Source organism: Trichomycterus rosablanca, chromosome 11 (genome assembly GCF_030014385.1).
Source record: "Trichomycterus rosablanca isolate fTriRos1 chromosome 11, fTriRos1.hap1, whole genome shotgun sequence".
NCBI classification, from domain to species: Eukaryota; Metazoa; Chordata; class Actinopteri; order Siluriformes; family Trichomycteridae; genus Trichomycterus; species Trichomycterus rosablanca.
In genome coordinates this window covers 1,607,676-1,633,466 of record NC_085998.1, presented here as the reverse complement: position 1 = coordinate 1,633,466, position 25,791 = coordinate 1,607,676, and the positions used below count along the sequence as shown (strand labels likewise).

At 41.3% G+C, this 25,791-nt stretch overlaps 2 protein-coding genes across 3 annotated transcripts in view; one reads left to right on the top strand and one right to left on the bottom strand.

Annotated features, from left to right (window-relative positions):
- The first annotated feature begins 1,077 nt into the window (after positions 1 to 1,077).
- Positions 1,078 to 13,020, top strand: hdgfl3 (HDGF like 3). 2 transcript variants are annotated; one of them, XM_063004670.1, is made up of 6 exons: positions 1,078 to 1,349; positions 3,726 to 3,802; positions 5,830 to 5,968; positions 6,740 to 6,895; positions 9,771 to 9,896; positions 11,248 to 13,020. In XM_063004670.1, exons 1-6 carry the CDS (start codon positions 1,266 to 1,268, stop codon positions 11,272 to 11,274), a joined length of 609 nt encoding a protein of 202 aa, XP_062860740.1. In that variant the 5' UTR covers positions 1,078 to 1,265; the 3' UTR covers positions 11,275 to 13,020. The 2 variants fall into 2 exon arrangements, with proteins under 2 accessions (XP_062860740.1, XP_062860739.1); XM_063004669.1 differs by having other exon boundaries at positions 11,245 to 13,020.
- Positions 13,021 to 14,820: 1,800 nt separating this feature from the next.
- LOC134323474 (transmembrane 6 superfamily member 1-like) overlaps positions 14,821 to 25,791 on the bottom strand; it is a 12,738-nt gene continuing 1,767 nt past the window's right edge. The window contains exons 4-10 of the mRNA XM_063004999.1: positions 24,133 to 24,236; positions 23,977 to 24,059; positions 23,567 to 23,688; positions 20,574 to 20,678; positions 17,664 to 17,756; positions 17,370 to 17,489; positions 14,821 to 15,182 (exon numbers count right to left, since the gene is read on the bottom strand). Coding sequence (XP_062861069.1) covers positions 14,991 to 15,182; positions 17,370 to 17,489; positions 17,664 to 17,756; positions 20,574 to 20,678; positions 23,567 to 23,688; positions 23,977 to 24,059; positions 24,133 to 24,236 — 819 coding nt within the window. The 3' untranslated portion in view covers positions 14,821 to 14,990. The remainder of the gene's footprint in view (positions 15,183 to 17,369; positions 17,490 to 17,663; positions 17,757 to 20,573; positions 20,679 to 23,566; positions 23,689 to 23,976; positions 24,060 to 24,132; positions 24,237 to 25,791) is intronic.

The following is a 25,791-nucleotide window of genomic DNA, read 5'->3' as shown; positions in this document are numbered from 1 at the left end:
GAATGGATGTTTATTAATAAATGAAATGAAGTTGAGCAGATAAAAGATGAAATATCTCAGCTTCATCCTGTCTGACATCAAATAAAAGTCAGTGTAAGAAACTCTGTGTTTTTGTTTTATTTACATTTTCCATACTGTCCCAACTTTTACTGATTTCTGATTTGGGGTTGTAGAAGCATATTTAGTATTTATGACTGAAGGGGTTATATTCAATAGTGTGTGTTCAGTAAAGTGTCCACCGATCAGCCATAACATTAAAACCACCTCTGTGTTTCTACACTCACTGTCCATGTTATCAGCTCCACTTACCATATAGAAGCACTTTGTAGTTCTACAATTACTGACTGTAGTCCATCTGATTCTCCACATGCTTTGTTAGCTCTTTTCACCCTGTTCTTCAATGGTCAGGACCCCCACAGGACCACCACAGAGCAGGTATTATTTAGGTGGTGGATGATTCTCAGCACTGCAGTGACACTGACATGGTGGTGGTGTGTTAGTGTGTGTTGTGCTGGTATGAGTGGATCAGACACAGCAGCGCTGCTAGAGTTTTTAAACACCTCACTGTCACTGCTGGACTGAGAATAGTCCACCAACCAAAAACATCCACCCGACAGCGCCCCGTGGGCAGCGTCCTGTGAGCACTGATGAAGGTCTAGAAGATGAGCGACTCAAACAGCAGCAATAGATGAGCGATCGTCTCCGACTTTACATCTACAAGGTGGACCGACTAGGTAGGAGTGTCTAATAGAGTGGACGGTGAGTGGACACGGTGTTTAAAAACTCCAGCAGCGCTGCTGTGTCTAACACACTAACACACCACCACCATGTCAGTGTCACTGCAGTGCTGAGAATCATCCAGCACCTAAATAATACCTGCTCTGTGGTAGAGAAACAGATGGACTACAGTCAGTAATTGTAGAACTACAAAGTGCTTCTGTGTGTGTGTTTGCGCGCGCAAACACGTCATTTTCGGTTTCAGATTCCCCGGTTCTGATCGGTTCGGATGTGAACGCGCTTCCTGCCCGCGTGACCTTGATAGAGATTTTGGGTGGGTGTACCGGGAGGAGGGACGCGGCGGTGCTCGGTGTGTGTGTGTGTGTGTGTGTGTGTGTGTTTGGGGGGGTGGTTTCTTTTTTCCCGGGCCTTTTTTTTCCGTTATTGATGGTGGGACTGTTGTGTGCGCGCGTGGACCTGGTGTTTCCGTGACTGGAGTGTATTCTGGGGTGATTATCAGGTTATTTGGGGGGATCTACAGGAGCATCATGGCTCGCCCGCGGCCCCGCGACTATAAAGCAGGAGACCTGGTGTTCGCCAAAATGAAGGGATACCCGCACTGGCCCGCGAGGGTGAGTACGCGCCGCCGCCGCCGCTCGAGCGCTCTGTGGCGGGGACGGTGCAGCACGACGCCCCGCTGCTCCTCGCGCCGAGGCCGCCGCACCGCGAGATCAAACCAATTCGGCGCTCGTTTCGCTTTCGGCTTCGTTTGATCCTCGCGTTTGATGTGCGCGTGTTTTTCTGATCTCTTTACCGCCCGTGTGCTCGCTGCGCCTCGGAGCTTCATTCTCGTTCAATATATCGATTCATCAGATCGTATCGATACACCGTGTACCGTTTATATCACGATTATCTTATATCACATTATTTCTGCTCCTCTTTCATTTATTTATTTATTTATTTTTACTTTATGGTACTAAATCCCCACAGTCCTGGTGCTTTTAGACTCGTGTCCGTACCGACTCCCCACACAGGCAGCATTAGAGGGGCGCCAGGTGCCTCCTGAGACCCGCTGCAGGGTACATAACGTGACCGACACGCCCCCCTGTGTACCAGAGACCTGAATGGTATCACATGCAGGAAACGATAGATAGATTAATAATATATAATATAATAAATATATAAATAATAATAATAGATATTAAATATTATATAACATGATTCATAATAACAATATTATGTAAACATCACAAGCTGATGAGTTCGAATCTCGGCTGCCTGTACACACAAGACTCAGCTTGTTTGAGGGTGGAACTGCTGCGGTTACGCCCCCTGCTGGCTGATCGATGGTGCTGCACTACACACAGACGGGGGATAACGGAGGTCAGTGCGTGACTCTCCGTGCGCGATACGGCTCTCCGTATGAACCCCGGTGCAGGTGAAAAGAAGCGGTCGGTGCTGCACGTGTGTCGGAGGGGGCGTGTGTTAGTCACATGACACGCCTCGGTCAGGACTGGAGGTCTGCAGCATTAGAGGGGGAATTGGATATGACTAAATTGGGAGGAAAATAAACAATAATTAATGTGCAAATAAATAATGACAATAATAATAATGTTAATAAATGAGTAAATAAACAAATATAACAACAATAATAAGTACAATTCTTATAATACAATTCCAGAAATGATAAACAGCATTACACTGGCTGAATTAGCTACAACTGGATTAGCATTATCCACAACAGGATTAGCATTAGCTACAGCAGGATTAGCATTAGCTACAGCAGGATTAGCATTAGTTACAACTGGAATACTATTATCCACAGCAGGATTAGCATTAGCTACAGCAGAATTCCCATTAGCTACAACTGGGTTAGCATTAGCTACAGCAGGATTAGCATTGGCTACAGCAGGATAACCATTAGCTTCAACTGGGTTAGCATTAGCTGCAGCAGGGTTAGCATTATCCACAGCTAGATTAGCATTAGCTACAACTGGTTAGTGATAAGGAATGCTCTATTTTAATTGGCTGTTGATAATATGTGCTCTGTTAATAGCAATATATGTATTTAATAATAATAATCTGTGCTCTGATCTGATTGGTTATTAGTAATCACGCATTCTGGTTGCTTAATGGTAATATATGCTCTGTTCTGATTGGATATTGACACTGTATGCTCTGTTCTGATTGGTTAATGGTAATATATGCTCTGTTCTGATTGGATATTGACACTGTATGCTCTGTTCTGATTGGTTAATGGTAATATATGCTCTGTTCTGATTGGTTAATGGTAATATATGCTCTGTTCTGATTGGTTAATGGTAATATATGCTCTGTTCTGATTGGTTAATGATAATATATGCTCTGTTCTGATTGGTTAATGGTAATATATGCTCTGTTCTGATTGGTTAATGATAATATATGCTCTGTTCTGATTGGTTAATGGTAATATATGCTCTGTTCTGATTGGTTAATGGTAATATATGCTCTGTTCTGGTTGGTTAATGATAATATATGCTCTGTTCTGATTGGTTAATGATAATATATGCTCTGTTCTGATTGGTTAATGGTAATATATGCTCTGTTCTGATTGGTTAATGATAATATATGCTCTGTTCTGATTGGTTAATGATAATATATGCTCTGTTCTGGTTGGTTAATGGTAATATATGCTCTGTTCTGATTAGTTAATGATAATATATGCTCTGTTCTGATTGGTTAATGATAATATATGCTCTGTTCTGATTGGTTAATGGTAATATATGCTCTGTTCTGATTGGTTAATGATAATATATGCTCTGTTCTGATTGGTTAATGATAATATATGCTCTGTTCTGATTGGTTAATGATAATATATGCTCTGTTCTGATTGGTTAATGGTAATATATGCTCTGTTCTGATTGGTTAATGATAATATATGCTCTGTTCTGATTGGTTATTAGTAATATATGCTCTGTTCTGATTGGTTATTAGTAACTTTTCTGTTGTTTTTTTCTGATTGGCTGCAGATTGATGAGCTACCAGAGGGGGCGGTGAAGCCACCAGCTAATAAATACCCCATTTTCTTCTTCGGCACCCATGAGACGTAAGTGTGTGTGTGTGTGTGTGTGTGTGTGTGTGTGTTGCTAATTTAATCATTCATTTACTCTATATATCCAAAAGTATTTGGACATCTGATCGTGAGCGTGTTGGACGTCTCATTTCAAAAACGGTATTAAAGCGGTATTAAAATGACAAAAGCGCCCTCGATGTGATCTGTTCTGAGAAGCTTCTCACGAGACTTTGGAGTGCGTCTGTGGAAATTTGTGCCCCTTCTGATGGATCTGTCGGTGTTCCGGTTCATCCCAGAGCTGTTGAGTGCTGCTAAGGTCAGGGCTCTGTGCAGGACACTGGAGCTTCTTGTTTGTTAAACCGAGCTTTTCTTTATTCTGGATTAGGAAAGGACCTTCCCTAAACTGTTGCTGCATGTAATTTCCTTTATATGATCGATTTATAACACCTGTTAGTAGCTGCTGTGGCTGAAAATCATGAATTCAGTCATTAGAAGGGGCGTCCACATACTTTTGTCCGTGTAGTGTAGTGTTGACGCCTTGGTTCAAATTGAGTTCTTCTGTAATTGACTTTAATTTCACCTCCCAAAACATGCAGAAGGTGGATTTGTTACCTCGAACCACCCCCATTTGGGAGTAAGGGAACCTCGCAGCTCCACAGACCCGGGTTCAGTCCTGCACTCTATTACTTTCTGTGTGACGTTTTTATATATTCTCCACCTCTTAAACCATGCCGGTAGGTGGATTTGGTGGATTGTGTAGTGTGAGTGGGGGTGGGGGGTAATTCAGGTCTTTTCAGAGTGATGGAATCTGAGAGTGTGGCCAAAAGTATTAGGACGCCCCTTCTAATGACTGAATTTATGTGTTTCAGCTGTAACAATTACTAACAGGTGTAATATATCAATCATATATATATATAATGGATATTGGCAAGGTATGCTCTATTCTGATTGGATATTGGCACTGTGTGCTCTATTCTGATTGGATATTGGCACTGTGTGCTCTATTCTGATTGGATATTGGCACTGTGTGCTCTATTCTGATTGGATATTAACACTGTGCTCTATTCTGATTGGATATTGACACTGTGCTCTGTTCTGATTGGATATTGGCACTGTATGCTCTGTTCTGATTGGATATTGGCACTGTATGCTCTGTTCTGATTGGATGTTAACACTGTATGCTCTGTTCTGATTGGATATGGGCACTGTGTGCTCTGTTCTGATTGGACATTAACACTGTGTGCTCTGTTCTGATTGGATATTGACACTGCTCTGTTCTGATTGGATATTGACACTGTGCTCTATTCTGATTGGATATTGGCACTGTGTGCCCTGTTCTGATTGGATATTGACACTGTGCTCTGTTCTGATTGGATATTGACACTGTGTGCTCTGTTCTGATTGGATATTGACACTGTATGCTCTGTTCTGATTGGATATTGGCACTGTGTGCTCTGTTCTGATTGAACATTACACTGTGTGCTCTGTTCTGATTGGATATTGGCACTGTATGCTCTGTTCTGATTGGATATTGGCACTGTGTGCTCTGTTCTGATTGGATATTGGCACTGTATGCTCTGTTCTGATTGGATATTAACACTGTGTGCTCTGTTCTGATTGGATATTAACACTGTGTGCTCTGTTCTGATTGGATATTGGCACTGTATTACTAACAGGTGTAATAAATCAATCATATAAAATAAATGATATGCCTCCGACTTTGCAGCAGCAGTTTAGGGAAGGCCCTGTAAGCTCTATAAAGACATAAAGAAAAGCTCGGTTTAAAAACCAAGTAACTCCAGCGTCCTGCACAGAGCCCTGACCTCAGCCCCACTCAGCAGCTCTGGGATGAACCGGAACACCGACAGATCCATCAGAAGGGGCACAAATTCCCACACACAGACACACTTATAGTATAAGGTCTTGTGAGAAGCTTCTCAGAACATATCACACAGACGTCACGCTGTTTTAATACATTATGTTTTATTTAAATGGGACGTCCGACACGGTCACAGTCAGGCGTCCACATACTTTTGGTCATGCTTGTTTGTCTCCTGCAGTGCGTTCCTGGGTCCTAAAGACCTGCTGCCCTACAAAGAGTACAAAGAGAAGTTCGGCAAGTCCAACAAGAGGAAAGGCTTCAACGAGGGACTGTGGGAGATCGAGAACAACCCCGGGGTCAAATTCACCGGCTACCAGGTGAGGGCGCCGTTCAGGTCTTGGTCTTGTACAGTTTTCTCCCAGTTTAGTCGTAGCCAGTTCCTCTTCCTCTGCTGGAGACCCTGAGGGTATATTCTCCTGACACGCCCGCCCTCCAACGTGACCCCTTCTTATCCCCCCGTACTTTGGTGGATCGGTACATGAGGTCGGTCTTGCACATGGAGAGTCACACGCTGATCTCCACCACAGGGTCCTTACACAGGTTCTCGAAGACCCGGCCCACTTTTTAGTCCCATTTTTTCCCACCCAGCAGGCTAGCGACCGATTTTGTCTCCTGTTGGCACTAAGGGGCGCCCAGCCGACCGGCCGCAGTGCTAAGATTCCAACTCAGGAAGTACAGATGTGGCACATCTGAGAAAGGGGCGGAGCTAATTTGTAACCTGGTGACCCTGTACCAGCTTCACATGACTGAGGTGTAGTGGGGTCGCCCGATAAGGAACACGCCCTCTCTGACATGTGACCGATCTGAGAGCTGTATCGCGTATGGAGAGACACGCTAAGTTCCTTGTGACCCCCCTCCCACTCGCGCAGGAGCTAGGACCTATGTCTATGCTTGTCTGTGTGTGAACGCCCAGTGTATATAAAGGGCAACATGGTCATGCAGCAGGTAGAGTTGGTGGTGCTGAACTCCAGGATTCTGGAGACTGGGTACGAACCTCACCTCTCCTGATTTTCTGGTGGTTTTTATAGCTCTAGCTAACATGCTCGCCCTGATCAGGTGTGTGTGTGTGTGTGTGTGTGTGTGTGTAGAGCGTGCAGCAGCAGAGCTGGTCGGAGGGTGACGGAGGCGACGCCGCCGATGGCAGCAGTGAACGCGAGGAGGGCGACTCCGCCGGCGAGGAGAAGGAGGAGGAGGTGAAGGGCGAGAAGGTCGGATCCAAGAGGAAAAAGACCACGTCATCGAAGGTACGGACCGTAGCGGCACGAATCGGGCGGAGCAGCTCACCTGGATAAATGGGCGGGGCTAAATGTTCTAAAAGGAATAGTGGCGCTCACCTTTAGGTCGGTGGTAACCCCTCCCGGAGGTCGGTGGGTTAATCTGAGACAGGAACATAGATCCGAGCTCGTCTCTGGCTCACCTGAGGGACGGGCGTGGCCTGTGTGTCGCCCTGTATAATAGTGTACATTTCGTCTGTGATTTTTACCGCCACCCAAGCAACACAGACGACGGCAATCTGGTCCCACTGTGGTTTACATGGGTCTTGTGGTTAATGTCTCATGACCTTGAGATGATTCTCTAAGGACACACACCTGGTGCTGGACAAAATACTGGAAAATGATGTTGATACCAAGTGTGTGTGTGTGTGTGTGTTAGGGTTTCTTGCGCCCAGTGACACACTCCTGTCTCCACATAGCAACAACTGTTGCCTAGCAACAAGCTCCAGCATTCCTGCATTTCGATGCCCATTGACTGTAGGAGTGGATGGTACCATTTTTTGGGATGGGGGGGGGGGTTTAGATACTCTGCATCAGACCTTTCGATTATATGCCTGATCCGGGTCAGAGCCACACCAGAAACTCAGGGTGCGAGGCAGGAATGGAACCTAGGAGGCGACACTGAGCAGCCAGTTCATCTTCTACACAATGCTGTCATCTTTTGACTGAGTGGGCACAAATTCCCATACTCTGACGTACTTCAGAGTCTTGTGAAGAAGCTTCTCAGAAGAGCGGCTGTTGTTCTAGCCCAAAAGGTCACACAGAGGGTCACTCTGTATTAATACACTTTATTTTTGAAATAGGGCGCCTGACATGCTCACGATACTTTTGGCCATATAGTGTGTGTCCCCGGGGTTCTGTTCAGGTGTGATGACTATAAAGGTACACAGGTATCACTTACAGTGTATCACAAAAGTGAGTACACCCCTCACATTTCTGCAGATATTTAAGTATATCTTTTCATGGGACAACACTGACAAAATGACACTTTGACACAATGAAAAGTAGTCTGTGTGCAGCTTATATAACAGTGTAAATTTATTCTTCCCTCAAAATAACTCAATATACAGCCATTAATGTCTAAACCACCGGCAACAAAAGTGAGTACACCCCTAAGAGACTACACCCCTAAATGTCCAAATTGAGCACTGCTTGTCATTTTCCCTCCAAAATGTCATGTGATTTGTTAGTGTTACTAGGTCTCAGGTGTGCATAGGGAGCAGGTGTGTTCAATTTAGTAGTACAGCTCTCACACTCTCTCATACTGGTCACTGAAAGTTCCAACATGGCACCTCATGGCAAAGAACTCTCTGAGGATCTTAAAAGACGAATTGTTGCGCTACATGAAGATGGCCAAGGCTACAAGAAGATTGCCAACACCCTGAAACTGAGCTGCAGCACAGTGGCCAAGATCATCCAGCGTTTTAAAAGAGCAGGGTCCACTCAGAACAGACCTCGCGTTGGTCGTCCAAAGAAGCTGAGTGCACGTGCTCAGCGTCACATCCAACTGCTGTCTTTGAAAGATAGGCGCAGGAGTGCTGTCAGCATTGCTGCAGAGATTGAAAAGGTGGGGGGTCAGCCTGTCAGTGCTCAGACCATACGCCGCACACTACATCAAATTGGTCTGCATGGCTGTCACCCCAGAAGGAAGCCTCTTCTGAAGTCTCTACACAAGAAAGCCCGCAAACAGTTTGCTGAAGACATGTCAACAAAGGACATGGATTACTGGAACCTTGTCCTATGGTCTGATGAGACCAAGATTAATTTGTTTGGTTCAGATGGTCTCAAGCATGTGTGGCGGCAATCAGGTGAGGAGTACAAAGATAAGTGTGTCATGCCTACAGTCAAGCATGGTGGTGGGAATGCCATGGTCTGGGGCTGCATGAGTGCTGCAGGTGTTGGGGAGTTACATTTCATTGAGGGACACATGAACTCCAATATGAACTGTGAAATACTGAAGCAGAGCATGATCCCCTCCCTCCGGAAACTGGGTCGCAGGGCAGTGTTCCAGCATGATAATGACCCCAAACACACCTATAAGATGACCACTGCTTTATTGAAGAGGCTGAGGGTAAAGGTGATGGACTGGCCAAGCATGTCTCCAGACCTAAACCCAATAGAACATCTTTGGGGCATCCTCAAGCGGAAGGTGGAGGAGCGCAAAGTCTCGAATATCCGCCAGCTCCATGATGTCGTCATGGAGGAGTGGAAAAGCATTCCAGTGGCAACCTGTGAAGCTCTGGTAAACTCCATACCCAGGAGAGTTAAGGCAGTTCTGGGAAATAATGGTGGCCACACAAAATATTGACACTTCAGGAACTTTCACTAAGGGGTGTACTCACTTTTGTTGCCGGTGGTTTAGACATTAATGGCTGTATATTGAGTTATTTTGAGGGAAGAATAAATTTACACTGTTATATAAGCTGCACACAGACTACTTTTCATTGTGTCAAAGTGTCATTTTGTCAGTGTTGTCCCATGAAAAGATATACTTAAATATCTGCAGAAATGTGAGGGGTGTACTCACTTTTGTGATACACTGTACATTATATATCTGGTCCAGGATTCTGTGTTTATTTTAGATCCAAAAAAGTTGGGACAGTGAGTAAAATTCAAATAAGAAAACAACAGGTATTAGTTATAAACATTACAATAATAATTTGATGCTGTGTTACAGAGTAGCTTTGTAATAAGAGAGTGCAGGTGCTAGATCAGCCTGCCTGTGGTCCACTCCCTTCTGACATTAAAACAAATAAATAATGTTGCCGTCTGTCTATATTTACATTTCCTACTGTCCCTATATTTTCTGAACTTTCTGATTTCTGATGATATGTGATCGTTCCAGAAGTCGCCCAAGCTCTCCAGGAAGTGCTCGGGGGACGAGGAAGAGGAGAAAGACGGCAAAGAAGATGAAGAGAAGAGAGACGACGACAGCGACATCCAGAACTCAGACAAGAAGTCGTGTCCGGGGGTAAACACACGTTTAACTTCGATTGATTTATTTATATGGACATACACTATACTGCCAAAAGTATTCACTCCCCCATCCAGATCACTGAGTTCAGGTGTTCCGATCACTTCCATGGTCACAGGTGTATAAAACCGAGCACCTCGGCATGCAGACGCTTCTACACACATTAGTGAAAGAACGGGTCGCTCTCAGGAGCTCAGTGAATTCCAGTGTGGTACCGTGATGCCACCTGTGCAACAAGTCCAGTGGTGAAATTTCCTCACTACTAAATATTCCACAGTCGACTGTCAGTGCTGGTATAACAAAGTGGAAGCGATTGGGAACGACAGCAACTCAGCCACCAAGTGTTACCAGGTAAAATGACAGAGCGGGTCAGCGGATGCTGAGGAACATAGTGCACAGAGGTCACCAACTTTCTGCAGAGTCCATCACTACAGAGCTCCAAACTTCATGTGGCCTTCAGATGAGCTCAGGAACAGAGTGTAGAGCTTCATGGAACGGGTCTCCAGCTGTATCCAAGCCTCACATCACCGAGCACAATGCAGTGGTGTAAAGAACGCCGCCACCGGACTCTAGAGCAGTGCAGACGTGTTCTCTGGAGTGACGGATCACGCTTCTGATGGACGAGTCTGGGTTTGGTGGTCACCAGGAGAACGGTACCTGTCTGACTGTATCGTGCCGAGTGTGAAGTGTGGTGGAGGGGGGATTATGGTGTGGGGGTGTTCTTCAGGAGTTCGGCCCCTTAGTTCCAGTGAGAGGAACTCTTAATGCTTCAGCGTACCAAGAGATTCTGGACAACTTTGTGGGAACAGTTTGGGGATGGCCCCTTCCTGTTCCAACATGAGTGCGCACCAGTGCACGAAGCACAAGCTCCATAAAGACGTGGACGAGCCAGTTTGGTGTGGAAGAACTCGACTAGAACTTGACTGATAGAACACCTTTGGGATGAATTAGAGCGGAGACTGTGAGCCGGGCCTTCTCGTCCAACATCAGCGTCTGACCTCACAAATGCGCTTCTGGAAGAACGGTCAAAAATTCCCATAAACACACTCCTAAACCTTGTGGAAAGCCTTCCCAGAGGAGTTGAAGCTGTTATAGCTGCAAAGGGTGGCGACATCATATTAAACCCTATAGATTAAGAATGGGAGTCACTCAGGATCATGTGTGTGTGAAGGGAGACGAGCGAATACTTTTGGCACTATAGTGTATAATGTGAACTGTGCTTGTGTTGTGTAGAATGACCACTAGAGGGCAGGCTGTCCTTAACAAATAAAGAAGTAAACCAGTTAGCTCCGATTGATTTCTTATCGCTGACCAGTTTAGTGTTGGTTTGTGTTTTGTGTCCCAGCAGAACCAGTTGCTGCGGGAGGAGCACTAGATCCTGAAGGACGTCCGGCCGTCCGCGGCGGTTTCTTGTGTCATGCTAGTCGGAAACGTTAAAATTCACAAATCTGTAAATTATCGATCCATGAATCCGCATCATCGTCGCCGCCGCCGCCGCCGAGAGACCTGAGGTTAGATCCGAGGACTGGACGGAGCCAGCGAGTCCGGGCGTGGTCGGCGTGGGCGCGGTCGGCGCGACGCGCTGCTTAATTCACCTTTAAACAAAGCTCATCTTATTAGCGTATTAGCGTGATGTCCTAGCCGTTAGCTGGAGCGTGCGCCCGTACGAGTCCGACTCTCTCTTCCCCCTGAACCCTGACCTTTCGACCGACCGGTCAGCCAATCGTAGCGTAAACGGTCGCTTTGCTAACTTCCGGCGGTAGGCAGCATGATGCTCGGTCGCTGTGCGCTGTGCTAACTAGCTATTGTGCTAACTGGCTAGTTACAGATACAAATAAACAGTCATTAGCATTCTGATCCTACTGATCGCAGGGCTCCCTGAGGACGCCGGGCTAGGTTCGAACCCACGTCCCCGAGTCCCCTGAACTCTGTATTATTTCACCTTTCGTTCGAGCTGGTTTAGCTAACTAGCTAGCTCGCCACCTAGCCGTTTCGCTAGCACAATAACTAGCCGGAACCTGCGCTGTCATCTTTCATACCTCGCTATCTTACCAAATAGCTGTTAGCTCTAGGCTAGCACGGCAAGTCACTGGAATCCTTGTTTGCCTGACCTGTTTATGACCTGGTTTGCTAATTAGCTTAGCCTCCTGTTTGTTACGTAGCTATCTTGCTAACTGTCTGTTTTGTTAGCACCAACTTACCTTGCTATCTTGCTGTCTGTTTTGCTTGCGCCCATATATTATAACTAGCACCATATTAGCTGGTTTGCTACCTAGCAAGCTTAGGAGCTATTGGTGTTGCTAGCATGCTAACTAGCATGGCAAGTAGCTGGATTCTTGCTTGCAACCAAATTAGCTTAACCTGCTTCTATATAACTCTGTTTGCTACCTAGCTATTTTGCTAACTGTCTGTTTTGTTAGCACCAACACTTGCGTTTATACAAGCTGGTTCGCTAATTAGCTTAACCTGCTTCTTTATAACTCTACTTACTATGTAGCTATCTCGCTGTGTGTTTTGCTAGCTCCCACATATTATAGCTAGCACCATATTAGCTGGCTTGCTACTTAGCAAGCTTAGGAGCTATTTGTTTTGCTAGCATGCTGACTAGCAAGGTACATAGCTGGAATCTTTGTTTGCCTGACCTGTTATGACTTGGTTTACTAATTAGCTTAGCCTCCTGTTTGCTTCCTGTTTGTTTTGTTAGCACCGACTTCCCTGTGTTTATACGTCTCTCGGTATGAACCCGCGATGTTTTTAGCCAACCGTACGAGTAAAAGAAGAAGCGAAGGTTAGCGCTAACACGTTAACGCTCGTTTGTTTGGATGATGTCGGTGCGCTCGGGTGTCACTAGGCTTGCTAGCAGCATGCGTATCTGTGGTATTAATCCTGTACTCTAGAATCATTCCGTTAGGTGTGTTCGCCCGGGCGGGTTAGCGGGGAGAGATGTTACGAGCTCGTACGATGTGAGCTAGCGCTCCGTGTTTCCTGATCATGACGTGATGATTTCCTCTCTGTGTGTTTATAGAAATAAAAACTCTATTTATTTTTGTTCCTGTACCTGTACCTGACCCTGTACCTGTACCTGACCCTGTACCTGTACCTGACCCTGTACCTGACCCTGTACCTGTACCTGACCCTGTACCTGTACCTGACCCTGTACCTGACCCTGTACCTGTACCTGACCCTGTACCTGTACCTGACCCTGTACCTGACCCTGTACCTGACCCTGTACCTGTACCTGACCCTGTACCTGTACCTGACCCTGTACCTGACCCTGTACCTGTACCTGACCCTGTACCTGACCCTGTACCTGTACCTGACCCTGTACCTGTACCTGACCCTGTACCTGTACCTGACCCTGTACCTGACCCTGTACCTGTACCTGATCCTGTACCTGACCCTGTACCTGTACCTGACCCTGTACCTGTACCTGACCCTGTACCTGACCCTGTACCTGTACCTGATCCTGTACCTGACCCTGTACCTGTACCTGACCCTGTACCTGTACCTGTACCTGACCCTGTACCTGTACCTGACCCTGTACCTGATCCTGTACCTGACCCTGTACCTGTACCTGTACCTGACCCTGTACCTGTACCTGACCCTGTACCTGACCCTGTACCTGATCCTGTACCTGTACCTGACCCTGTACCTGTACCTGACCCTGTACCTGTACCTGACCCTGTACCTGACCCTGTACCTGACCCTGTACCTGATCCTGTACCTGACCCTGTACCTGTACCTGACCCTGTACCTGACCCTGTACCTGTACCTGACCCTGTACCTGTACCTGATCCTGTACCTGATCCTGTACCTGACCCTGTACCTGTACCTGACCCTGTACCTGACCCTGTACCTGTACCTGACCCTGTACCTGACCCTGTACCTGTACCTGTACCTGACCCTGTACCTGTACCTGACCCTGTACCTGTACCTGATCCTGTACCTGTACCTGACCCTGTACCTGACCCTGTACCTGTACCTGACCCTGTACCTGTACCTGACCCTGTACCTGTGCTCTGTGTTAGCTCAGCGCTCGGAGGTTCTGTCTCCTCCTGATCCGCCATTTCTGCCTTTATTCACAATAATGTTTCATGTTTTTGTTTCCTGTTTATTCACCAAACTTTTACAGAATAAATTTGTTGGAATGCAGCGAGTCTGGCGTGATCTTTTACTCTGGTAAAACATCAAGAGATCTTAAAGAAATCGTGCTGCTCAGATCTTTTACTCCGGTAGCGCTTTTTCACCAGAAGAACCCTGGTTCTGGTTCTGGTTCTTCAACTGGTTCTGTTCGGGTGTTTTGTAGAGAACCGACTCGCGTTTCCACCAGTTCTTGGGAACCAAGCATGCGTCATTAACGGTGCGCGACTCTGTTCCTTGTGTTTGTCACCAGTGTTGCTTCCTTTAATGCATCATCCGAGAAGCATCTTGCACTTCAGGGTTACAGCTCCACATGTATCTGTGTTTATCTGGATTCTCCTCCCTGTTTCACTTTTAAACTTGTGTTACAGCTCGAGCTTCTGAGAAATGGTGAGAATCAGAATCAGCTTCTCCCAGAGTCTAAATGAAGCTTAACGTGGTTTAATGTAGTAAAAGAAGGAGACAGGAGCACTAAACTTCTCTTCATTATTACTGCTCATAAGTTCCTCCACTAATCACATTCCTCACTCGCTGTTTTAGTACAGTAAGTCACGCTAAGCTTTGTTCACAGACACACTCAACACTTCTCATGTGAATGCGCCGGTGCTGAAGGGAATACGATATTCCAACATCGAGCATCTCCACCATTAAGAAGCGTCAGGAAACAATAAAGAAGTAAAACTAAAGTGCAGCTTTTATTTTTATTGATGTGTAACTGTTAGTAATTGTATTTCAGTGTGTTTATATTATATTTGTGTTATTTTCAGTGTTTAAGTGTCAAAAACAACCTCATTATTTTACACGAGACTAAAATATCTGCAGCTCCACGGGACCATGGACGCATTAACAGGTTTCACAAACATCCTTATGGGGAAAAATACCTCGAAACTCAACGACGTCCAGTTTCAAGGTACCGCTGTAATTAATCCTGAAGGTGGCGCTGTGGAGGGATCAGTCGCTCCGGCTGGGTTGGGTTTTGCTGATGAAGAAGGCCGGTTGGCTGATACAGCGGTGGCTCACAGCTTGAGGTATCAGAGCGTAAGAAAGGTTGGAGATGAAGAAGAGGATCAGGTGAGTGGAGGGGACGCGGTAGGTGACCGGGGTCCGGGTGTGTAGAGACGCTCCGGTGTGACAGAACTGAGCCTGAAATTAATTATAAAACAACAACATAAACGTCTGCATTTTACTTTATTTAGACATGTCCAATTCCCCCCCCTTGTTCCTTCCCATCCTGCAGTGGTGGATACAGACAGAGTTCAGAGGAACACGTTATTTTATTCTTTATTAAGACTCATGCAGACACCCGAACCAGACAGCAGGGGTCGCTGTTGCAACAGGCAAAATGGTCAAGGTGTTTTTATATACTGGTGTAGTGTGTACTGGTGTAGTATATAATGGTGTAGTGTGTACTGGTGTAGTATATAATGCTGTAGTGTGTACTGGTGTAGTATATAATGGTGTAGTGTGTACTGGTGTATTGTGTACTGGTGTAGTATATAATGGTGTAGTGTGTACTGGTGTAGTATACAATGGTGTAGTGTGTACTGGTGTAGTATATAATGGTGTAGTGTGTACTGGTGTAGTATATAATGGTGTAGTGTGTACTGGTGTAGTATACAATGGTGTAGTGTGTACTGGTGTAGTATATAATGGTGTAGTGTGTACTGGTGTAGTATATAATGGTGTAGTGTGTACTGGTGTAGTATACAATGGTGTAGTGTGTACTGGTGTAGTATGTAGTGGTGTAGTATGTACTGGTGTAGTATACAATGGTGTAGTGTGTACTGGTGTAGTATGTAGTGGTGTAGTATGTAGTGGTGTAGTATATAATGGTGTAGTGTGTACTGGTGTATATAATGGTGTAGTGTGTACTGGTCTAGTATATACTGGTGTAGTGTATAACGGTGTAGTGTGTACTGGTGTATTGTGTACTGGTGTATATAATGGTGTTGTGTGTACTGGTCTAGTATATACTGGTGTGGTGTGTACTGGTGTAGTGTATAACGGTGTAGTGTGTACTGGTGTAGTGTATACTGGTGTAAATAATGGTGTAGTATATAATGGTGTAGTGTGTACTGGTGTAGTATATAATGGTGTAGTGTGTACTGGTGTATGTAGTGGTGTAGTATATAATGGTGTAGTGTGTACTGGTGTAGTGTGTAGTATATAATGGTGTAGTGTGTACTGGTGTAGTATATAATGGTGTAGTATATACTGGTGTCGCATATAATGGTGTAGTGTGTACTGGTGTAGTATATAATGGTGCAGTGTGTACTGGTGTAGTATATAATGGTGTAGTGTGTACTGGTGTAGTATGTAGTGTAGTATGTAGTGGTGTAGTATATAATGGTGCAGTGTGTACTGGTGTAGTGTGTACTGGTGTAGTATGTAGTGGTGTAGTATATAATGGTGTAGTGTGTACTGGTGTAGTATATAATGGTGTAGTGTGTACTGGTGTAGTATGTAGTGGTGTAGTATATAATGGTGTAGTGTGTACTGGTGTAGTATATAATGGTGTAGTGTGTACTGGTGTAGTATATAATGGTGTAGTATGTAGTGGTGTAGTATATAATGGTGTAGTGTTTACTGGTGTAGTATATAATGGTGTAGTATATATCGGTGTAGTGTGTACTGGTGTAGTATGTAGTGGTGTAGTATATAATGGTGTATTGTGTACTGGTGTAGTATATAATGGTGTAGTGTGTACTGGTGTAGTATATAATGGTGTAGTGTGTACTGGTGTAGTATATAATGGTGTAGTATGTAGTGGTGTAGTATATAATGGTGTAGTGTGTACTGGTGTAGTATATAATGGTGTAGTGTGTACTGGTGTAGTATATAATGGTGTAGTGTGTACTGGTGTAGTATATAACGGTGTAGTGTGTACTGGTGTAGTAAGTAGTGGTGTAGTATATAATGGTGTAGTATATAATGGTGTATTGTGTACTGGTGTAGTATATAATGGTGTAGTGTGTACTGGTGTAGTATATAATGGTGTAGTGTGTACTGGTGTAGTATATAATGGTGTAGTGTGTACTGGTGTAGTATATAATGGTGTAGTGTGTACTGGTGTAGTATATAATGGTGTAGTGTGTACTGGTGTAGTATGTAGTGGTGTAGTATATAATGGTGTATTGTGTACTGGTGTAGTATATAATGGTGTAGTGTGTACTGGTGTAGTATATAATGGTGTAGTGTGTACTGGTGTAGTATATAATGGTGTAGTGTGTACTGGTGTAGTATGTAGTGGTGTAGTATATAATGGTGTAGTGTGTACTGGTTTAGTGTGTACTGGTGTAGTATATACTGGTGTGGTGTACACTGGTTTACCTGGGCCATGGCACCAGCGAGCACCAGACTCAGATCAGGCAGCCAATCACATCCTGGCACCAACAGTCCATACAGCATCATCATCAAACATGGAGTGATGTACATCATGTTCACCAGCATCTGTCACACACACACACACACACACACACACACACACACACACACACACACACACACACACACACACACACACACACACTGGTGTTAGTGGTTTTCCAATGTATTACAAACACATGATCCTAAAATAAATACACACAGGGCCCGACACACACACACACACACACACACACCTACCTGTACAGTCGGGTACGCTGAGGGGTCTTTGAGATAAGGTTCATAATTCAGTATGTAATCACGACACCAGTCAGCAGAACAGTCCAGCACCACCTACACACACACACACACACACACACACACGTAATTAGAGAATAAAGGAACACTTACTGATTGTAAATATGTGTGTGTTATTTATCTGCTGTATTTATTTTGGATCTTTTTACAGGCCCTCTGTGTATGAACATGGACTGTTTTGCTCCGATAAACAAGTATGAATATTTTAGAGAATAAAGTAATATTTAGTCGTAAAATAAAGTCGTAATATTTTAATAATAAAGTCGTAATAATTTAGAGAATAAAGTCGTAATATTTTAATAATAAAGTCGTAATATTTTAATAATAAAGTCGTAATATTTTAATAATAAAGTCATAATAATTTAATAAAGTCGTAATAATTTAGAGAATAAAGTCGTAATATTTTAATAATAAAGTCGTAATATTTCAATAATTAAGTCGTAATAATTTAATAAAGTCGTAATAATTTAGAGAATAAAGTCGTAATATTTTAATAATAAAGTCGTAATATTTCAATAATTAAGTTGTAATAATTTAATAATAAAGTCGTAATAATTTAATAAAGTCGTAATATTTTAATAATAAAGTCGTAATATTTTAATAATAAAGTTGTAATATTTTAATAATAAAGTCGTAATAATTTAATAATAAAGTCATAAAAATTTAATAATAAAGTTGTAATAATTTAATAATAAAGTCGTAATATTTTAATAATAAAGTCGTAATATTTTAATAATAAAGTCGTAATAATTTAATAATAAAGTCGTAATATTTTAATAATAAAGTCGTAATATTTTAATAATAAAGTCGTAATAATTTAATAATAAAGTCGTAATATTTTAATGATAAAGTCGTAATATTTTAATGATAAAGTCGTAATATTTTAATAATAAAGTCGTAATAATGTAGAGAATAAAGTCGTAATAATTTAGAGAATAAAGTCGTAATAATTTAGAGAATAAAGTCATAATATTTTAATAATAAAGTCGTAATATTTTAATAATAAAGTCATAATCATTTAATAATAAAGTCAAAATAATTTAATAATAAAGTCGTAATAATTTAATAATAAAGTCGTAATCATTTAATAATAAAGTCGTAATCATTTAATAATAAAGTCGTAATATTTTAATAATAAAGTCGTAATAATTTAATAAAGTCGTAATAATTTAGAGAATAAAGTCGTAATATTTTAATAATAAAGTCGTAATATTTCAATAATTAAGTCGTAATAATTTAATAAAGTCGTAATAATTTAGAGAATAAAGTCGTAATATTTTAATAATAAAGTCGTAATATTTCAATAATTAAGTTGTAATAATTTAATAATAAAGTCGTAATAATTTAATAAAGTCGTAATATTTTAATAATAAAGTCGTAATATTTTAATAATAAAGTTGTAATATTTTAATAATAAAGTCGTAATAATTTAATAATAAAGTCATAAAAATTTAATAATAAAGTTGTAATAATTTAATAATAAAGTCGTAATATTTTAATAATAAAGTCGTAATATTTTAATAATAAAGTCGTAATAATTTAATAATAAAGTCGTAATATTTTAATAATAAAGTCGTAATATTTTAATAATAAAGTCGTAATAATTTAATAATAAAGTCGTAATATTTTAATGATAAAGTCGTAATATTTTAATGATAAAGTCGTAATATTTTAATAATAAAGTCGTAATAATGTAGAGAATAAAGTCGTAATAATTTAGAGAATAAAGTCGTAATAATTTAGAGAATAAAGTCATAATATTTTAATAATAAAGTCGTAATATTTTAATAATAAAGTCATAATCATTTAATAATAAAGTCAAAATAATTTAATAATAAAGTCGTAATAATTTAATAATAAAGTCGTAATCATTTAATAATAAAGTCGTAATCATTTAATAATAAAGTCGTAATAATTTAATAATAAAGTCGTAATAATTTAATAATAAAGTCGTAATATTTTAATGATAAAGTCGTAATATTTTAATAACAAAGTCGTAATATTTTAATGATAAAGTCGTAATAATTTAATGATAAAGTCGTAATTTTTTAATGATAAAGTCGTAATAATTTAATGATAAAGTCGTAATATTTTAATGATAAAGTCGTAATAATTTAATAATAAAGTCGTAATATTTTAATAATAAAGTCGTAATATTTTAATAATAAAGTCGTAATAATTTAATAATAAAGTCGTAATATTTTAATGATAAAGTCGTAATATTTTAATGATAAAGTCGTAATATTTTAATAATAAAGTCGTAATAATGTAGAGAATAAAGTCGTAATAATTTAGAGAATAAAGTCGCAATAATTTAGAGAATAAAGTCATAATATTTTAATAATAAAGTCGTAATATTTTAATAATAAAGTCATAATCATTTAATAATAAAGTCAAAATAATTTAATAATAAAGTCGTAATAATTTAATAATAAAGTCGTAATCATTTAATAATAAAGTCGTAATCATTTAATAATAAAGTCGTAATAATTTAATAATAAAGTCGTAATAATTTAATAATAAAGTCGTAATAATTTAATAATAAAGTCGTAATATTTTAATGATAAAGTCGTAATATTTTAATAACAAAGTCGTAATATTTTAATGATAAAGTCGTAATAATTTAATGATAAAGTCGTAATAATTTAATGATAAAGTCGTAATAATTTAATGATAAAGTCGTAATATTTTAATGATAAAGTCGTAATATTTTAATGATAAAGTCGTAATATTTTAATAATAAAGTCGTAATAATTTAGAGAATAAAGTCGTAATAATTTAGAGAATAAAGTCGTAATAATTTAGAGAATAAAGTCGTAATATTTGGAGAATAATTAGCGTGGGTTTCCTCACCAGACCTCTGAAGATGGAGAACACTGATGCCGCCAGGAGCCCGAATATAAAGAACAGATCCAGCGGCCTCTGGAGGATCGACGTCTTCTGTTCACGCTGAATATTCTGCAGTAATGATCAATAACACACACACACACACACACACACACACACCATTAACGGTGAGATACACACACCTACAATAAACTGTGAGATACACACACACACCGACAATGGTGAGATACACATACACACACATACAATCAACTGTGAGATATATACACACACACACACACCGGCAACGGTGAGATACACAAACACCTTTGTACTGGTGGTAATTGAATTCAGGTGAAGGACAATTATCCAATCACTGCCCTCAATTTTATTTATAGTTTTAATTGGGGTGGTAAAATTTAAAGGCAATATAGAACTTTATATATACAGTGTATCACAAAAGTAAGTACACCCCTCACATTTCTGTAAATATTTTATTATATCTTTTCATGGATCAACACTATAGAAATGAGACTTGGATATAACTTAGAGTAGTCAGTGTACAACTTGTATAGCAGTGTAGATTTACTGTCTTCTGAAAATAACTCAACACACAGCCATTAATGTCTAAATAGCTGCAACATGGACTTCATGGACTGGTGTCTGCAGAACCACCTCCAGTTAAACGTGGGGAAGACCAAAGAACTGGTGGTGGATTTCCGCAGGTGCAGATCCACCTTGCCACCAGTGAACATCCAAGGAATGGACATTGAGAGAGTGGACTCTTATAAGTACCTGGGTGTTCATCTAAACAACAAACTGGACTGGTCAGTTAACACTAACGCACTTTATAAAAAAGGTCAGAGCAGACTCTACCTACTCAGGAGACTGAGGTCATTTGGAGTGCGGGGGGCACTCCTAAGGACTTTCTTTGATACAGTGGTGGCATCAGCCATCTTTTACGGAGTGGTATGCTGGGGCAGTAGCATCTCTACAGCGGACAGGAAGAGACTGAACAAACTTATTAAGAGGGCCGGCTCTGTCCTGGGGAGCCCCTTAGACCCAGTGCAGGTGGTGGGAGACAGAAGGATGTTAGCCAAGCTGGCATCCATGCTGGAGAATGATTCCCACCCCATGCATGAGACTCTGGCAGCACTGGGCAGCTCCTTCAGTGACAGGCTGCTTCACCCTAAATGTGGGAAGGAGCGGTACCGCAGGTCCTTCCTTCCTGCTGCTGTTAGATTATACAACCAGCACTGCTCCAGATAGATCACACACACACTTTAAATTATTATTCATTAAAATGTGCAATTTTTTTCCCCCCTATTACAATGTGCAATATTCTCACGTGCAGTTATTGTAAATATTTGTAAATATTTTTAGAGTTTTCTGACTTTTTATTATTATTGTTATACATTGTACTATTTTTATTTTTTATTTTTTATCGTCTATTTTTATTTTTTTACTGAGTGCTGTACTATCCCTTTGCTGCTGCAACAATGTGAATTTCCCCATTGTGGGACTAATAAAGGATTATCTTATCTTATCTTATCTTAACATAAGTGAGTACACCCCACAGTGAACATGTCCAAATTGTGCCCAAATGTGTCGTTGTCCCTCCCTGGTGTCATGTGTCAAGGTCCCAGGTGTGAATGGGGAGCAGGGCTGTTAAATTTGGTGTTTTGGGTACAATTCTCTCATACTGGTTGTTGCTCTCCACAAAGATGGCCTAGGCTATAAGAAGATCGCTAACACCCTGTAACTGAGCTACAGCACGGTGGCCGAGGTCATACAGCGGTTCTCCAGGACAGGTTCCACTCGGAACAGGCTTCGCCAGGGTCGACCAAAGAAGATGAGTCCAGGTTAAAGACGTGGGAGGTCAGCCTGTCAGTGCTCAGACCATACGCCGCACACTGCATCAACTCGATCTGCATGGTCGTCATCCCAGAAGGAAGCTGACGCACAAGAAAGCCCGCAAACAGTTTGCTGAAGACAAGCAGTCCAAGAACATGGATTACTGGAATGCCCTGTGGTCTGACGAGACCAAGATAAACTTGTTTGGCTCAGATGGTGTCCAGCATGTGTGGCGGCGCCCTGGTGAGGAGTACCGAGACAACTGTCTCTTGCCTACAGACAAGCATGGTGGTGGTAGCATCATGGTCTGGGGCTGCATGAGTGTTGCTGGCACTGGGGAGCTGCAGTTCGGAAACATGAATTCCAACATGTACTGTGACATTCTGAAACAGAGCATGATCCCCTCCCTTCGAAAACTGGGCCTCATGTCAGTTTTCCAACAGGATAACGACCCCAAACACAACCTCCAAGATGACAACTGCCTTGCTGAGGAAGCTGAAGGTAAAGGTGATGGACTAAACCCAATTGAGCACCTGTGGCGCATCCTCAAGTGGAAGGTGGAGGAGTTCAAGGTGTCTAACATCCACCAGCTCCGTGATGTCATCATGGAGGAGTGGAAGAGGATTCCAGTAGCAACCTGTGCAGCTCTGGTGAATTCCATGCCCAGGAGGGTTAAGGCAGTGCTGGATAATAATGGTGGTCACACAAAATATTGACACTTTGGGCACAATTTGGACATGTTCACTGTGGGGTGTACTCACTTATGTTGCAGCTATTTAGACATTAATGGCTGTGTGTTGAGTTATTTTCAGAAGACAGTAAATCTACACTGCTATACAAGCTGTACACTGAAGATTAATTTCTATAGTGTCGTCCCATGAAAAGATATAATGAAATATTTGCAGAAATGTGAGGGGTGTACTTACTTTTGTGAGATACTGTATATATGTGTGTGTATGTGTGTGTATATATATATACAGTATATATATATAATATACACACACACATATATATATATCACCATTGATGATGTGTGTGTGTGTAGCTCACAGTTGATTGTATGTGTGTGTGTGTTGGTGTGTGTGTGTATCTCAACGTTAATGGTATGTATGTGTGTGTGTATGTATGTATGTGTGTGTGTGTGTGTATGTGTGTGTGTATCTCACCGTTGCCGGTGTGTGTGTGTATGTTGGAGGTTGGTTGAAGACTCTGAAGCAGGTCCACACTGACACGCCCACATAAACCAAGTGAAGCAGGAAGAGAGAATTCAGCTCAACACCGAACTTCCCTACAGACACAAACACACTCAAGATTAGGATAAAGATTAGAATTAGGATTATAGTTGGGATTTTGTTTAGGATTAGAATTGTAAAGTTAAATCTATTAAAGGCCCAGTCAGCTGTGTGTATGTAAACTTCTGACCCATTGTTAATGTTTACGTTTGTGAACTTTTGTTGTAAAATGTGTGTGAAGAATAAATGACTCAGTGACTTTAACCTGAGTGTATGTAAACTTAATCTGAACGCTAATGATCAGATGTTTATTCTCCAGCGTTGTTGGTTAGCGCTGTACTCACCCACCACGCTGCCTGGAACATAAACCACCACCTGCATCATAAACGATCCGACCCAGTACAGCCCGATCACCCGGTAACTCTCCCTACATATAAACAAGGTTACAACCACACCACGTCAACTACACCTTTACAGAGAGTGTGTGTGTGTGTGTTTACCCCCACGTTATAGCAGCCACCATCAGCAGGTACATCAGGTAGTGAGAGCAGCCGTCCCAGTATGAGATCATGTGACCATGAGCCGTGTTAATGTGAGGATTCGCCTGAAATCACATTAGCAACAAACGTCAAACTTTACACTTCCTCAGACTTTACACTTCCTCCGCGCTTTACACTTCCTACTTCATACACACTGTACATTTTCATCTTTTGTCAAACTGTACACCTCTCTTTCCTTTCAATAAACTTTACACCTTCTTCTTTGGTCAAACTTTACATGTCCTACTTTCTTACCATCTTTGCACTTCCTACAAGCTTTACACTTTCTATTTTCTACAAGCTTTACACTTTCTATTTTCTACAAACTTTACACTTTCTACAAACTTTACACTTTAAGGACTTTACATTCTCTACTTTTTACAAAGTTTACATTTTCTTCTTTTGTCGAACTTTACAATTTCTACTTTCTTCAAATTTTACATTTCCTATTTTATAGAAACTTTCTTCTTTTGTTAAATTTTACACTTTCTACTTTTTCAGAACTTTACTTTTCCTATTTTCTATAAACTTTACATATCCTACATTCTACACACTTAACACTTTCTTCTTTTGTCAAAATTTACAAATATTTTTGACAAACCGTTTTACCTCTTCAGAACTTTACATTTCCTACTTTCTCCAAACTTTACACTTTCGTCTTTTGTCAAACTTTACATGCCCTATTTTCTTGGAACTTTACATTTCCTCCTGTCTACAAACTTAACTCGTTTTCTGGTCAAACTTTACACCCCCTACGTCTTTACAATACCTACTTTATAGAAACTTTACACTTTCTTCTTTTGTTAAACTTTACATCTCCTCTGTCTTCAGAACTTTACATTTCCTACTTTCAATAAACTTTAAACTTTCCTATTTTGCCAAACTTTACACCTCCTACTTCCTCCAAACTTAACACTTTCTTCTTTTGTCAAACTACACTTCCTACTTTACAGGAAACTTTACATTTTCTAATTCATAACGTTACACCCCCTACATCTTTAGAACTTTACATTTTCTACTTTCTACAAACTTTACACTTTCTTCTTTTGTCAAACTTTACACCTCCCCTTTTCTTCAAAACTGTAAACCCCTCTGCATCTTAAAAAGTTTACACCACCTACTTTATAAAAACTTTACACTATCTTCTTTTGTTAAATTTTATGTATTCACAACTTTTTACTTCCTCTTTTCTACAAACTTCTTTCCCTCCCCACTTTACACTTTCCATTTTACCCCCAGACTTTACACCTCTTGTTTTTGCTTTTTACAAACACTGTGGTCTTTAAATCCGGACGCCAAAATCAAATCTGATGTAGGAATCTCCCGTCACTAAAGCTTAACTGAACACTGATTTAACTGGTCATCACTGCTGGACTCCTGAAACAGCGTCATGTGGAACTCTGGTGTGTGGAACTCTGGTGTGTGGAACTCTGGTGTGTGGAACTCTGGTGTGTGGAACTCTCATCTGTGAAACTCTGGTCTGTGAAACTCAGGTCTGTGGAACTCTGGTTTGTAAAACTCTCTGGTCTGTGGAACTCTCTAGTCTGTGGAACTCTCTGGTGTGTGGAACTCTCTAGTCTGTGGAACTCTGGTCTGTGGGACTCTGGTGTGTGGAACTCT